Below are 15,188 nucleotides of genomic sequence, written 5' to 3' on the forward strand. Positions count from 1 at the left end.
CTAAAATCAAAAAGACAAACAAGTGTTAGCAAGGATATGGAGAACAAGGAACCCTCATGCACTGTTGGTGGGAATGTAAATTCGTATACTCACTATGGAAATCAGTATGGAGTTTCCTCAAAAAATAAAAAATAGAACTACCATATGATCCAATAATTCCACTACAGGGTATTTACCCAAGAAAAATGAAAACACTAACTTGAGAAGATATATACACCCCTATGTTTATCTGCAGCATTACTTACAATAGCCAAGATATGGAAGCAACCTACATCCACTGATAGATAAACAGATAAGGAATATGTGGAGTGTGTATGCATATATATTACACATTATATATCTGTGCGCGCGCGCGCACACACACACACACACACACACACACACACACACACACAGAATATTATGCAGCCATAAAAAGGGTGAGATCATCCATTTGCAACAACATTATGCTAAGTGAAATAGGTCTGAGAAAGTACAAATACCATATGATTTCACACATATGTGGAATCTAAAAAAACCAAATCAATAAACAAACAAAAATCAGAATCAGACCTAATAAATACAGAGAACAAACTGATGGTCGCCAGAGGGCAGGGGGTTGGGAGGGATGGGTAAAATATGTGAACAGTAGCGGGGGATACAATAGCATCATGTATAAACGTGTTGAATCACTATGTTGTACACCTGAAATTAACATTGTGTCAACTATACTCAAAAACTATAAAAAAAAAAAAAAAAAAGATCTTGGGTATTAACAGTGGGAGAGGGAGTCCTTTTTGTTTTAATTCTTTTTTTCTTTTTGAGGTTTAACTTACGTAAAATCCACAAATCTCAAGTGTATTCATGAATACCTGAGTAACAAACATCCAGATAAAATAGAAAACATTGGAAATTTTAATTTGATAGTCACAATAAAAAATCCAATAGAAGACATGTTAAGTCAGGTAAAAGAATCAATCCAACAACAATGCCTAATCAATTACTAGTAACAGAGAGAACAGAGAAAATAAAGAAGAAGAATTAGGGCATATTACCATGAAATTTCAACATGGCAGAGAAAAGAAAAGATCCTGAAATTAGTTTCCAGAAGGGGAAAAACAGTTTACAAAAGGATGAAAATAAAAATTAAGAACACCATGAGGACTATTACTAGCAACACTGAAAGCCAACACACAACTTAATAACACTTCCCAATTTTGAGGAAAAATAATTTTCAAACCAACAATTCTATCAAAGGACAAAATAATGTTAACATCTCAAAAATTTACATCCTATTCACTTTTTTCTTACTATGCAGATGATACAGTCCACCAAAATAAGTGAACAAATCAATACTGGGGAAAATGCAAGGATTAAATATGAGAGAGGAGAAGACATTGTGCCTGGACGATGGTAAAGGGAAGTCCTGGAGCCATGACTACATACTGGAGACTAGAAAACATCCACTTCAGATTGGAGCAGGAGTACTGAGCGGCTTCAGAGTTTGTCTAGGGAAAAAAAAGGGGGGTGGGGGAGGGAGGAAGGAAGGAGTAGATGATATCATAGAGAATGTAGAATACAGAAGAATCAGCAACTGATACAGGTTGAAAACTAAGCAAATGATAAACAAGAAGGCATATGAGAGGATAAAGTACACACTTTGGTTCACCAAGTAAAAATATATACCTTGTTGAAATAATGTAAATAGTAATTATTTAGTCAAAAATTATAATAGTTATGATAAGGGGGAAAAGAAACATTTCAGCAAAAAGAAGTGAACAGATATCTAAAGTTGATAAAATCAAGAAATACTGGTATATTATTTAGAATTATGGAATCAGGGGCACCTGGGTGGCTAAGTAGGTTAAGCATCCAACTTCAGCTCAGGTTATGCTCTTGTGGTCTGTGAGTTCGAGCCCCGTGCTGGGCTGGCTATGTGCTGACAGCTCAGAGCCTGCAGCTGGATTCAGATTCTGTGTCTCCCTCTCTCTGCCCTTCCCCCACTCACATTCTGTCTGTCTCTCAAAAATAAATAAACATTTAAAAAATAAAAAAATAAAAAAAAGAATTATGGAACCAAAAGTCAGAAACAATAAAAGAGTAGAAAGTGGCACTAATGTGAATAGGAGCTGGGGAGAAAGAGGGCAGAAAAGTGATTTTATAAGCCATTTTTTCTTTTTCACGTTTTAAAATTAGTGTTAGTTAACATAAAGTGTAGTATTAGTTTCAGGAACAGAATTTAGTGATTCATCAGTTACATACATACCTGGTACTCGTCACAAGTGCCCTCCTTAATATCCATCACCTATTTAACCCATTTCCCCCCTCCCCAACCCTGTAAGTCCTTTTTGACTTTAACTCAATATAAAAGAGGCAGGAAAATACAACCCCTTACTAGCTATTAAAGGGGAAAAAAAGAAACTAACAGAAGCAGAAACAGTCTAATTTATGAAAATACTTTTCATTTGGTATCCTTTTTCTTCTATCTGAAAAACTTCCTATAACCTTTTCATGGTTCAGGTCTGCTGGTGATGTCTTTCACCTTTTGTCCACAGAAGTCTCAATTTTTGTCTTCATTTTAAAAAGATTTTGCAGTTGGGTAAAGAATCCTAGATTTTTTCCTGCAATAATTTTCAGATGCCTTCCTATTGTCTTCTGGTTCATGTAATTTCAGAGAAGTCTGTTACTATTCTTTTATTTGTTCTTCTGTATGTTTTCTCTGTCAGCCTTTGAGGAATTTATCCTTATTCTGGTTTTTGGCAATTTAATTCTGATGTATCCTGGCATAGTTTTCTTTAGGTTTATTCTGTTCTAGGATCATTGCATTTCTTAGATCTGTGGGTTTATGGTGGGTTATGGTTTAAACCATCAGTTCTTCAAATAATTTGTGTCCCTTTCCCCAACTCCCATTCTTTGTGGGACTCTAGTTTCATGTATGTAGACCGATTAATCATTCTATGAGGCCAGCATTACTATAATACCAAAAACCAAAGGCATTATAAGTAAACTATAATAGGCTAATATCTATGCAAAAATCTTCAACAACATATTAGCAAGTAGATTCCAACAATGCATAAAAAGAATTATACATTGAGACCCAGTGGGATTTATGCCAACCATACAAGGGTGGTTCAACATCCAAAAATCAACATAATTCATCTCATCAAAAGACTAAATTTAAAAAAAAAAAAATCACATGATTATACCAAAAGATGTAAAAAAAAAAAAAAAAAAAAGGACAAGGTCTAATACCCATTCATGATTAAAATCTCAGTAAATGAGCATAGAGGCACATTACTCAACCTGATAAAGAATACCTACAAAAACCTTTTAGCTAAGGACACACTTAATGGTGATAAAGTTGGAAGTTTTCCCACTAAGATCAAGAGCAAGGCAATGATATCTCTCTTACCACCGCCTTTCAATATCTTACTTGAAGTACTAGCTAATGCAATAAGAACAGCGAATAAAAGGTATACAGACTGGGACGGAGAAGACTGTCTTTATTCACAGGTATGATCATCATCCCTATAGAAAATCTGAATGCATCAACAAAAACTCCTCAAATAATTATAGCAAGGTTGCAGGACACATAGTAAAGGTACAATAGTAAACTGCCTTCCTATATACCAGCAATGAACAAGTGGAATTTGAAATATAAAACATGATACTATTTTCTTAAGTATTTTTTAAAAATTTTTAAATATTTACTCATTGTTGAGACAGAGACAGAGAGACAGAGAGCATGCAGCAGAGGGGCAGAGAGAGAGAGGGAGACACAGAAACCAAAGCAGGCTCCAGGCTCTGAGCTGTCAGCACGGAACCCAATGTGAGGCCTGAACTCATGAACCGTGAGATCATGACCTGAGCCAAAGTCAGATGCTCAACCAACTGAGCCACCTAGGTGCCCCTAAAACATGATACTATTTACATTAACATACACAAAAAGAAGTACTTGTGTATAAATCAAACAAAATATGTATAAGATCTAAATGAGGAAAACTACAAAACTGTGATGAAAGAAATCAATAAATAAATAAATGGAGAGATGTTCCATTTTCATGGATATGAACATGCAATATTGTTAAGATGTCAGCTCTTCTCAACTTGATCTACAGATTCAATGCAATCAAAATCCCAGGAAGTTATTTTATGAATACCAACAAACTAATTCTAAGGTTTATGTGGAAAGGCGAAAGACCCAGAATAGTCAACACCATATCAAGAGAGAAGAACAAAGTTGGAAGACTGATGCTACATGACCTGGAGACACACTATAAAAGTAACATAATCAAGATAGGGTGCTACTGGAAAAAAAAAAAAAAAAGCGAATAGATCAGTGGAACAGAAATATAGTGCCCAGAAATAGACCTATATAAATACAATCAACTGCTCTTTGACAAAAGAGCAAAGGCAATACAATGGAGGAAAGATAATTTTTCAATATATGATGCTAGAACAATTGGACATCCATGAGCAAAAAATAATTTAGACCCAGACCTTACACCCTTCACAAAAATTAACTCAAAATGGATCACAGTCCTAAGTGTACAATGAAAAACTATAAAACCCCTAAGTAACATAGAAAAAAATCTAGATGATCTTTGGTTTACTGATGACTTTTTAGATATGATGACAAAGGCATGATCCATGAAAGAAATAACTGATAAGCTAGACTTCATTAAAATTAAAATTTTCTGTTCTCTGAAAGAAACTGTCAGAGAATGGAAAGACAAACCAGACAGTGGAATATCTAATAAAGTACTGTTATCCAAAATACACCAACTCTTAAAATTCAACAAGAAAACAACCTGATTAAAAAATAGGCCAAAGGGGGCGCCTGGGTGGCTCAGTTGGTTGAGTGTCCAGCTTTGGCTCAGGTCATGATCTCTCAGTTCATGAGTTGGAGCCCCATGTTGTTGGGCTCTGTGCTGACAGCTCAGAGCCTTTAGCCTGCTTCGGATTCTGTGTCTCCTTCTCTCTCTCTCTGTCCCTCCCCTGCTCATGCTCTGTCTCTCCCTCAAAAAAAAAAAAAAAAAAAAAAAGGCCAAAGACCTTAACAGACACCTCACCAAAGAAGATGTACATATGGCAAATGAGCGTATGAAAAGATGCTCCACATCTTATGTCATCAGGGAAATAAAAATTAAAACAATAAAATGTCACTGCACATTTATCAAAATGGCCACAATCCAGAACACTGATACCACCAAATGCTGGTAAGGATTCAGAACAATAAGAACTCTTACTCATTGCTGGCACAAATGCAAAATGGTACAGCTACTCTGGAAGACAGTTTGGTGGCTTCTTAAACAACTAAACCTATTTTTACCATGTGATCCAACAATCACACTTCTTAGGGTTTACCCAAAGGAGTTGAAAACATAGGTCCATACAAAAGCCTCCACACAAATGTTTACAGCAGCTTTACTTACTAACTACAAAACTTGGAAAATATCTAAGATACTCTTCAGTAGATAAGTGGAGAAATAAAGTGTGGTACATCCAGATAATGGGATATTACTCACTGCTAAAGAGAAATAAGCTATCAAGCCATGAAAAGATACGGAGGAAACTTAAATGCATATTACTATACAAAGGAAGCAATCTGAAGAGACTACATAGTGAATGACTCCAATTGTAGGATATTCTAGAAAAGGCAAAACTATGAAATAACTGTAAAGAGATTGGTGGCTGCTAGGGGTTGGGAGAGAGAGAAGGATGAATAGACAGAGCACAGAGGATTTTTAGGGCAGTGAAACTGCTCTGCATGATACTATGATAGACAAATGGCATTATGCATTTGTCCAAACCCACAGACTGTATAATACCAAGAGTGAATCCTAGTGTAAGCCCTGAACTCTAGATGATAATGATGTGTCCAGTGTAGGCTTATCAACCGTGCCACTCTGGTGTGGGATGTTGACAGCGGGAGGTTGTACATGTGTGGGGACACAGGGTAAATGGGAACCTTCTGTACTTTCTGTTCAATTTTGCTATGAACCTAAAACTGCTCTAAAAACTAAAGGTTTTTCCCTTTTTTAAAAAATTTTTATTTTAGAGAGAGAGCACGCAAGCGAGGGGCAGAGGAGGAGAGAAAGAATACTAAGCAGGCTCTACACTCAACACAGAGCCCCCTACATGGGGCTTGATCGCACAACCCCAGGATCATGACCTGAGCATGTCAAGAGTCGGATACTCAACGGACTGAGCCACCCAGGTTCCCCTCCTCTAGTTTTTTAAAACACAAGAACTTTAGATGGCTAATACAGATACGAAAACATACTTAGCTTTATAAATTAAAATGAAATACTGTTATTTTTTCACTCAAAGAACCAAACACTAAAACCCAACAATATTCAAGTGTTAGTGACATTTTGGGACAATGGATTTTCATATGTTGATGGTTGGAATGTAAATTGGTACAGCAGTCTGCCCCCTTATTCATGATTTTATTTTCCACGGTTTCAGTTAACTGTGGTCTGAAGCAGATGATCCTTCTTCTGGCATATCATCAGAAGGTCAGTAGTAGCCTAACTCTATGTCACAATGCCTACATCATCTGCCACACTTCATCTCATCATGTAGGCATTTTCTTATCACAAGTGAAAATACAGGACAATAAGATATCTTGAGAGAGAAACCAATTCATAGGACATTTATTGCAGTATATCTTTATAACTGTTCTACTTTCTTATCTATTATTAATCTCTTATTGTGCCTGACTTATAAATTAAACTTTATCAAAGGTATGTATGTATAGGAAAAAGCATAGTATATATAGAAGTACTACTATCTGTGGTTTCATTCTTCTACCAGGGCACAAAATTGGGGGACTACTGTATAACCAACCACTTGAGAAACTCGTGCATACAAATACAAAACTGCAACAAAACTGCAACAAAACAAAACAAAACAAAAACACCCACAGAGCAATGGCAGTAACATCTTGTTTATGGATATATATACACACACAAGTATGGATAAATTCATGTGCATGTGTGTGTTAATGTATTTTTAAAAGTACTAGAGGAATACACAGTAACTTATGATACTGATAGCTTTGTGAAGGGAAATTATGAGAATGTGACTCAAGAAGTTTACCTATCTTATTATCACTTTTTAAAAAAAAGTTGTGCAAAATGGCAAAACTTTCAGGTATTAATTCTAAGATAACAGGAATTAGGTAGTTTTTATATAATTCCTTATACTTTTCTGTATTTTATTTTTTCCAAAAAATTCCATTAAACATAAAAAAAAAAACACTGTAATTTCAGTCATTAGATCAAAATAGTAATGTCCTAAAGCTCCCCTAAACCTATGCTACATCAGAATTATGTACCAGTGATAATGACAATAGTTCACATTTTCTCTGATCGTTGAATACTTTCTGTCATGACATAACTGGGTCAGCCAAAAATAATCCACATTTCATTTCAGAAGGCATAAAGAGAATTACTGTAAGACAGTTCAAGTTGTAGACTGCTTAAGGAAGACAATACTCATAGTCATTTCCTTAAGAGCTGTGTCAGGACCTTCAGTGAAAAGAAGTGACACAATCTGCCTGAATCACTAAAATCAAAAGGAGACTTACATGAAAGAAAACAATGCAAAAGCTACACTCTGAAAATAATGCCTTTTTTCTTCTCCTTCCCAAGAAATAAATTAAGTCATCAGAATGAAGTGTTACATAATAATACATACCTGATACACTTCTAGTAAGTCAAGAGCCTATGTTAGACTCCTCCTGATCCATCTTACCTCAACTATTTATCTTAAAGGAATACAAAACTTTAAAGAATAAAGTGAAAAATGAACACACATATACAAACATAGATAGCTCACCCCAATCCCTATTCCATGAAATAAGCTAAGGGTCAATATCAGTCATATATATGTCACACAACTCATAATTTCAAGAAGAATTTAATACTTACTAAAAGTCTTACAGATGTCAGAAACAGCTTTGAAGACTCTATCAGAGAAATTCACTTTCACCTTCACATACTTCATGTTGGGAAGTTGTAGGCGGAGAAGTTTGTGCTGGGGGGTGAACTGAAGCTTGGCATCTGCCTGAATGCCGTACTTATCCAAGGTCCAATGTGTTTTAAGAAGCCAAGTTTTCTTCTTTTCCCACCAGAGAGCATGGTCAGACCAATCTTTTTTTACGTCTATAAAAAAACAAGCAATAAATAAAACACTTAAAAAAAATCACTAAGATTACCTTAAGAGAAATTACAAGAGGAAAACTAAATTGGGTGTTTAATACAAGCAACTAATTAAATACTAAGTGTCTTTATGTGATAGGTACAAAAGAAATAATAAATAGCTGAGAAAACACCCTCTGCCTATGAAAGGCCATAAACAAGGTGGCTGAGGCCATATACAGGATAACTAATGCTTACATCAGGTGCAATATGGGACACACAGCATGAAGGGTGACACTAGAGTCACTCAGAGAACAAGGAGAACCCTGGGGACTAGACTCGGAAAAATTAATGAGGTTGAGTTGGTAGGTTCTGAGCCCAGCTTTGAGGAATGGACACTATTCTGATAGCGCAGGTGAGAAGGCTGAGGTTTGTTTATGAGGCTGCAGATGTGTGCTGAAGTGCGTAAGGAGTACTGAAGAGTAAGATGCGGAATCAAAGTGAACAAAAACGAATATCCTAGGTGAAGAAGAGCATGTGAAACAAAACCCATGAGTAAGAGAAAACAACAACAAAACCCAAGAAACTATATCCCAACCATAAAGGCTGTCCCAAATACGTTCCAAGTAACTTACAAGTTACACTGACCCAACTCCCTCCACCATATTTTGATACAAGCATAACAGAAAACATTAATACCTGTTAAACTATTTTACAGCCTTCTGCAATTATATTAGATGAAATCAAATTAAGGAATAAACACAAGATCTGGCTTCCCTCAATAAAGCAGATCATAACAAAAAAACCTGCAAAATAAAACCCAACCTCAGCTAGTTTTTATTTTATTTTTTTAATAAATTTTTTTTAACGTTTATTTATTTTTGAGACAGAGAGAAACAGAGCATGAACAGGGGAGGGGCAGAGAGAGAGGGAGACACAGAATATGAAGCAGGCTCCAGGCTCTGAGCTGTCAGCACAGAGCCCAACGTGGGGCTCGAACTCACGGACCGTGAGATCATGACCTGAGCCGAAGTCGGACGCTTAACTGACTGAGCCACCCAGGCACCCCTTCAGCTAGTTTTTAAATAGCAATAAAAGTAGAGACTTTTTAGATCACTTATGCATTGAAGTAGGAACTAAAAATGGGGACAGGATATTTAAAAAAAAAAAGTAGCCAAACAAAGCCTTCCAGGGGAAGAAAAAAACCTGGAAAATAACATTCTTGCAAGTAAAAACAAAAGCTATTATTATAAAAAGCTCATTTTAATACAGATTTTAAAAAGCATTGGCCAACTTTAAAAACATGAGCTTAAAAGCATATACTAGTATGAAACTCTTTAAAAAAAAAAAAAGGCTTATTTATTTATTTTTAAAGAGAGAGAGAGCACAAGAGGGAAAGGGGCAGAGAGAGAGAGGGAGACAGAGAATCCCAAGCAGGCTCTGTGCTGACAGCACAGACACGGGGCTCAAACCCACGAACGAATGCACAAACAATGAGATCATGACCTGAGTCAAAATCAAGAGTCAGACACTTAACTGGGCCACGCAGGCACCCCAAATATGGAACTTTTTAAAAACACAACTCATATACCTGAAAGCCTCATGTAGTAAAAAATAAAATTTCCACATTGAACATGTGCCTAGAAACACCTTCTCTAATGGTAAAACTTACATTACATGATTGAACTACTCATTGTGAAAGAAACCACATCACAAGTGGAAAAAGACTTTCAATTCTCTAGGTGTTAAAAAAAAAATCCATTAGTAAGTACTTTAATGGGAGAACTATAGTTACTTGCAAGATTATATTGCCATTTTGAAATTTTGGGAAATTTGGGAAAACCCAATCGTTATTTGAAGTTCGGCTGTGGAAATATATGTAACTCCTGTCTTATAAGCACTCACTTGTATCTTAAATTATTTTCCAGCACAGGATTTGTCAATTAACTTTTAGAAACCGCAAATCTGATCCAGCTCACAGAAAATCACCAAGGTTGGGACCTTTTCATTTACTGTGAGATAAATTGTCACACGTTATAGACAGTTTACTTTTCTCTTCCTGAATAGAGAACCTAAGGCAGAAAAAGATAACCTGCAAAGAATGAACCGAGTTGAGTAAGGCTGAACTGAACTAATGCTAGGTAGGCATACAATACTTTCTTCCCCATACCTCAGTCCATTCGCTATATTGTACTCTGGTGCCAATGTCAACCATTAAGGAAGCCTTATCTCCCACTGGGGAGAGAAGGGAAGAAAAAGCCGTACCCTACTAATTACAGCAATAGTCTGCAAACACAGACTTCTATCATTTGGGTTCCCCCAAAAGGCAAACCTGAGATGAGTACTTTGAGGGGAAGCACACTTGAGGGGATTAAGAACAGTAGACGGATGGAGAAAAGTCTATTAAGGGTTCATTGACTGCTGTGGATAACTGGAGTTCAGTCGTGCTAGAGACCCTCCGAGGAATTATGTAGAACATGCCTAAGAATTGTCCCCACTAAGAAAAGAGAAGCTGGGGTATCTAACCACTTTCTTGGTTAAAGACTGCTCCCAGAGCCATTAAATTCCTAGTACTTTCCGGCTGTCATGCTGGCCACCATTCACTCAGGCAGAGCAAACTCACAAAGCCCCAAATATTTGTATCAGGACTTCTACAGAAAAACTTTGTAGGCCCCTGATGAGATGAAAATCTCAACTTTGCATTAAGTAGCCTTCAAACTCTAACCCCAGAAACAGGTACCTCCCCTGATCTTCCTCTTTAAGAATCTGACCCTCCCCATCTATTCCACCTCCCTTTCTCACAACAAAGGAGCAGCCCACCTGCATCCATCAAGAATAAACGTAGATAAGATCCAAAGATTATGTACTAGACATCCTATGAGTAGACTGTTCACCTATAGAAGAAAATCTTATTGACTGGTAAGAGCACTCTTTTTTTTTTATCCACAGAAAATGTGATTAACAATAAAGAAAAATTACACAAAATAAAAGCAGAAACAGGACACCAAAAAAGATCAGAAGTGTCAACAGTGCACATGCCAAGAGACAAAAACCGAGAAAAGCAGGCATTCTGACAGCAAAAATACTAGACATGTTGGAAGATGGGATGGCTGGACCCTGGGAGACTGTGACATAATGTTCAAACAGGATTTTTGGTAGCATTCTTAAACACCAGGAACCTAATTGGCTTTAATTACAGGGTAATTGCTACTACAGAATAAGAACAAACAGCATCCATAAAATATTACTTCAACAAATATCCACTAAACAAATACAGTGTGCCAGAGGTACTGTTCTAGTACTACAGACACAGTGAGGCTAATAACAAAGTCCTAGCATCTTTGAAGAAGGCCAATATAGTAGAGGGAGGCAGTGAAGAAAATAGGTAGGAGATGACATCAGAGAACTAGTCAGGAGCCTTGTAGGTTATAAAGTGGTATAACTTTTATTATGAGGATGAGAGAAGCCACTAGAGCAGGGGCTTTCAGCCTGATATTAGAATTATCTGAGCAACTATTCAAATATACTAATGCCTGGACCCAGCCCAAACCATTCTTGGTGTGTGTCTAGAAACTGGTTTTAAGCAGGGGAGTGTTAAGTTTCAAAATCTTTACTGATAATTTTGAAGAAATGCAGAGGTACAGGTGCGCAAATTGAAAGTGACACTGAGAGACTGGGTAAGAAATTAATGTGGGAGTGGAAATGATGAAAGTCTGAGTGCAATGGCTGGGCAGTGAGGAAACAGTAATAAGGAATAGAGAGAGCTTTTCTTGAGTATTTTGTTACAGTAAGGAGCACAATAATGGATGGCAGATGGACAGAAAGGGATGGCAAGTCCAAGGAGTATTTTTAGTTTTGTTTTTAAGAAGGGAAAGCTGTTACATATCATTTAAACAGAGACTGGATTAATCCTGTGAAGCTCAAAATACATTAACAATGACCATCATTCCTTAATTTGTTCTTCAACAGTCACTGTGTCACAGTCTGACTTCAAAACTTTTTAGAGACTTGACTGAGCTCTCTTAAATACGCAAAACAATGTTTTCTCATCTTCTAGAAAATCTTCCTTTGGTGTTGGCTTCGTATTATACTATGTATCCTACTTTGAAACTAATATCTACACGTCAAGTCCCACAACTGGCTTGTGATATCCCCTAGGATATCACAAGAATATAGCTATTCTATTCAGAAGCAGCAAAGACAAATTTTATACACTGATCAGAATCCTGAGAAAAATTATATTATACCAATTGAGAAACATTCACCAAGGCAAGCATTAAGAGTCAACTGTAAAACTGAACAAATTTCGTGTGTTTGTGTGTAAAGCAGTGTATCTTGGTGCAACAGCTCTTGAAAGTACTTAAGTTATCTAGTACATTACAGTACAGCTTGTCTCTACAGTGACAAGTTAAACCATAACATATGCAACTGTAACTGCCATAAATACTATGTGCGCAAGGGCAGATTTCACACAACACATATGTTTATATATTCCTCCAATTAAAGACTGAGGAGAAGCATAAAAACTTTATGTTGATTTTATTTATTTATTTATTTATTTATTTATTTGAGAGAGAGAGAGAGAGAGAGAGAGAGAGAGAACGAACGAGAACTCAGGGGAGGGGTAGAGGGAGAGAGAGAAAATCTTAAGCAGACTCTATGCCCAGCATGGACTGACTCGGGGGTTGATCCCAAGACTGTGAGATAATGACATGAGCTGAAATTAAGAGTCGGACACTTAAACTGACTGAGCCACCCAGGTGCTCCTATGCTGATTATAAAAGTAAAATGGACATCTATAAATAATGAAAAGCAAATGAAAATGCTATTGATTAGTAAAATAATGGTTTATTGTTTTGTGTGGTATTAGATTTATAAAGAAACGTTTGCATAATCTAAAACTTTAGAACAACTTTCCATGTATGTAACTCCCTTCTACATCAAAATCTAGGCCCTGCACCAAGTTCAAAACAAACATTTCTGATTTTTCAGAATGGCAGCCTTGGTGTTTCAAACACAGCATCAGACAACTGAATGTAACACACACACACACACACACACACACACACACACACACACACACACACACAGAGGAATGATTGGCCTAGTACTTGCCACGCATGGGAAGAGTTAGCAAGCATCACCATAAACGGACTTGTTTTATCAGCATTATAAAACCATTCAAGGGGTAGATCACGCTCAACCACGTTCTAATGGTCAATTTTTCCAATGTTACAGTTTTCAGTTATATTCTAGGTATAGTGTAACCACCTCCTTTTATTTGGTATATTGTGATTTTATTTATTTTTTTATGACTTAAAAAAATTAAATGTTTTCTTATAATTTTTCTCAATTTAAAAAATTTTTTACAACTCATAAAATTTTTACATAATTCAAACTTGCATATCAGTTACAAATACAGTACAAAGACCTTCCCCCTCACCGAAACATTCATTCATTCATTCATTCATTCATTCATTTTACCCTTTTAGAAAAGTTTATTTATTTAATGTCTACACTCAATGTATAGATGTACAGGGGCTCAAACTCATGATCCCAAGGTCAAGAGTCACATGCTCTTCAAACTGACCTGCCAGTTTGAACATATTTAACATATTCTTTTTTTTTAATTAATTAATTTTAAAAATTTTATTTTTAAATTTACATCCAAGTTAGTTAGCACATATGGTATACTGTGATTTTAAATTTTGTATCTAGATAGTCAGAAGCAACATACCACAAATACAAACCTTCTCAGAAAAAAAACCTAAGGGAAAATATACAATAAAGTCACTGTTTGTTTTCTTTTTTTAGGGGACAAAACATTATTCATCAATTTTGCCTTTTTAGTAATTTTTTAGAATTCAAGAACTATTTTTAATTTCATATACCCAATAAAGGTCTTCTATAATAAATTTTATTAGTATGTGCTGATTTTTCAAAATATTTTGCCAACACTGAATAATGTATAGAATTGTTGAATCACTATGTTGTACACCTGAAACTAATATAACAGTGCACATTAATTATACTGGAATTTAAAAATAAGCTTTTTATTTAAATTAATTAATTAATTAAAAAAAAACACATTTTGCCAGGATTCTGGAAAGAATTACTCCTGTATTCCTTATTTAATTTTTTAAAATGTTTTATTTATTTTTAAGACAGAGAGAGAGACAGAGCATGAGTGGGGATGGGGCAGAGAGAGAGAGGGAGACACAGAATCTGAAGCAGGCTCCAGGCTCTGAGCTGTCAGCACAGAACCCGATAAGGGGCTCAAACTCATGACCTGTGAGATCGTGACCTGAGTGGAAGTCGGACGCTCAACCGACTGAGCCCCAGGGCGCCCCTATTCCTTCCTTATTTAAAAGATCCAATCATGTTGTTCTCTGTTACACATAAAAATAACACTATATGCTAGACATGCAAATTCATATCATTAAAATCGCAAATGGCTAAAACACTAACTGAATCAATATAAATCTTCCTCCTTGACTCTAACAGAATGCTCAAATTCATGTAGTTAAGTATTTATCCTACAAAGACACCACATGTATATTCTAAGGAACAGAAGGCTTAGGGTTTCATTATTGGGGTGCTAAGTATACAAATATTGCTTATTCTACCAAATGGCTTTGAGGCATTCACCAGCTCCATGAGTCACAAAAGAAAAGCAAATATTTCAAATGCTTTCTGCTACAGAAAATATGTCCCTCTTTATGCAATGACAGCTATCTTACACTCTAGAAAGTATGAACAGAGAAAGGGGATACACTATTAACACACTATTTAATCTTGTCCTAATAGGGCCACAATTCCTTCTTGACCATTTTGATATGCAATTCTAAAACGCAACTATTTACTTTCATTTTAAAAAAAATTTAGGGGCACCTAGGTGGCTCAGTCAGTTAAGTGTCTGCCTCTTGATTTTGGCTCAGGTCATGCTCTCATGGTTCGTGGGTTTGAACCCTGCATCAGGTTCCACGCTGACAGCAGGGAGCCTCCTTGGGATTTTCTCTCACTCCCTGCGCCTCTCCTGCCTCTCCTGCTCACGTGCACTCT

At 36.2% G+C, this 15,188-nt stretch overlaps 1 protein-coding gene across 6 annotated transcripts in view; it reads right to left on the reverse strand.

Moving 5' to 3' along the window:
- Positions 1-15,188, reverse strand: part of FERMT2 (FERM domain containing kindlin 2) — an 86,169-nt gene that overhangs the window by 44,938 nt on the left and 26,043 nt on the right. For all 6 annotated transcript variants that reach the window (XM_023255692.2, XM_023255693.2, XM_023255695.2 and 3 more), the window contains exon 3: positions 7,917-8,150. In XM_023255692.2, the coding sequence (XP_023111460.2) occupies positions 7,917-8,150 (234 nt within the window). The remainder of the gene's footprint in view (positions 1-7,916; positions 8,151-15,188) is intronic.

The sequence above is a fragment of the Felis catus genome, chromosome B3 (genome assembly GCF_018350175.1).
Source record: "Felis catus isolate Fca126 chromosome B3, F.catus_Fca126_mat1.0, whole genome shotgun sequence".
Lineage (NCBI taxonomy): Eukaryota > Metazoa > Chordata > Mammalia > Carnivora > Felidae > Felis > Felis catus.